We start from the raw sequence: 1,601 nt of genomic DNA, 5'->3' as shown, positions 1-1,601 counted from the left end.
GTATTTTCTCTCTTCTCCTCCTCCACTCTCTCTCTCCTCCTCTCTGCATCACTCTCTCTTGGACTCACCAGCACCACTGGAACAACCCCTCTTGTAAAAGACCTTTCTTGATCAAACAAGCTCTCGAGCTTCCCTTTTCTCTCCTTTTGCGAACTGGGCAGTTTAGAAGGACTTGGCTTTGGAGCTTTCCTTCTAGGCCTGCGTGGCAAATGAAGGATTCTTGGCGTCGGTTGTGCTGGAGGGTATTGCCATTTTGCCCTCCTTGTTATAGTTGTTCCCATTGATATTCTCTCCATGCAAACACCAAACTCTCCCTCACTTACTGCTTTCTAGCTTGGTTTACTTTGGTTTAGAAAAAGCTGAGCCCTTTGCTTACTTTAAGTGGTGGCTTCACTGAATTACTGAATACAGATATAACAGCTTACCTTTTTCTTTTTTTTTTTGATGTGGGGTGATTTTGAAAATTTAAGAGCTGTTGTACAATTGGGTATTCGGTTTTAGTTAGAGACAGTGAGAGTTCTGTTAATGTTTTTGAACACAAGTTGTACCTACTTTGTTTTTTGTCTGAAAAAAACCCAGAGGTTCTTTGTCCTTTTATGGGGGGTTTTGGCCTAAGGGAGGCTTTGGTTTTACATAGAGAAAATGACAGTGTCGACTTGGAAGGAGCAACTGGGAAAATTTTTGGACATTTTAAACAGAAAAACAGTACCTTATATTTTTTGTTTTTTTTTTGGGACGATTGTTTAATGATTTTTTAAATTTAAACAAAGGACAAGGAAGGGTTCATGGGGGAGTTTTGTTAGGAGCAATAAAATTTTGCAGGAAAATATTGTTGGGGTCTTTGAAAGAAGTGGATTGGTGTAGGTGGGGTTAGTGATATAGAAGAGAATGCAGTAGATTTAGCAAAACCAACCAAAGGGTTTTGCCTTTGGTGTGCATTTGAAATTGCAACGGTAAGTTGATGGGAGAGCTACCAAAGCCGTCATATGTTTTAAATAGGATGGTTTTTAATTGAGTAGATGTTTATGGGTTTTGATTAGGTTAAGTTAATAATGATAAGGAAGACCTGGGACAAACAAAACCCATACCATTCCAAAACAAAAAAAGAAAATGGGGCAGAGAGAGAGCAGGCAAGGCAGGCGTGCAACCTCGTTAGGAGGAAGGGGCAGGGATTTTTCAAATGAAAGCTGTGTTGTGTGTTTCTTTCTTCTTCTTCTTCGTCTGGGTAATTTATTTTCCTTGGACCTTGTTCTTTTTTTTATGGAAATCTGAGAAGGATGTGCAGTTATTGTATGTTCCCTGTTGTGAATTCACGATTCTGCCCTACTCTTTTGTATTTTTATATACTACATCTGTGCAAACCTCTTTGTGGGGAAATACATAGTACACTTAAATGGCTATTTATTAATGATGCACACTACACTACTAGTACTATATTTATATTTATTTTTATTTTTTGGGTAAAATCAATCCAAGATTATTATTATTATTGCCGAAACTATATATCCATACTACTTAATCCATCTCATTCTTTTCTTTAAATTAAATTAATATGGTTGCTTGTTAGGATTTAGGTTCAACTTGTTTGAAAATTCTCAAAT

The 1,601-nt window shown here is 37.2% G+C and overlaps 1 protein-coding gene across 1 annotated transcript in view; it reads right to left on the bottom strand.

Annotated features, from left to right (window-relative positions):
* The window catches only part of LOC110412534 (myosin-like protein), a 4,647-nt gene extending 4,167 nt beyond the window's left edge, over positions 1-480 (bottom strand). Inside the window, exon 1 of the mRNA XM_021423084.2 lies at positions 1-480. This exon is cut by the window's left edge and continues 166 nt beyond it. Coding sequence (XP_021278759.1) covers positions 1-296 — 296 coding nt within the window. The 5' untranslated portion in view covers positions 297-480.
* Positions 481-1,601: the final 1,121 nt, after the last annotated feature.

Source organism: Theobroma umbraticum, unplaced genomic scaffold (assembly GCF_002168275.2).
Source record: "Theobroma umbraticum cultivar Fairchild unplaced genomic scaffold, ASM216827v3 scaffold_95.0, whole genome shotgun sequence".
NCBI lineage: Eukaryota > Viridiplantae > Streptophyta > Magnoliopsida > Malvales > Malvaceae > Theobroma > Theobroma umbraticum.
Note: the sequence above shows the minus strand (reverse complement) of the source record. Positions and strands in the feature narration are given on the sequence as shown.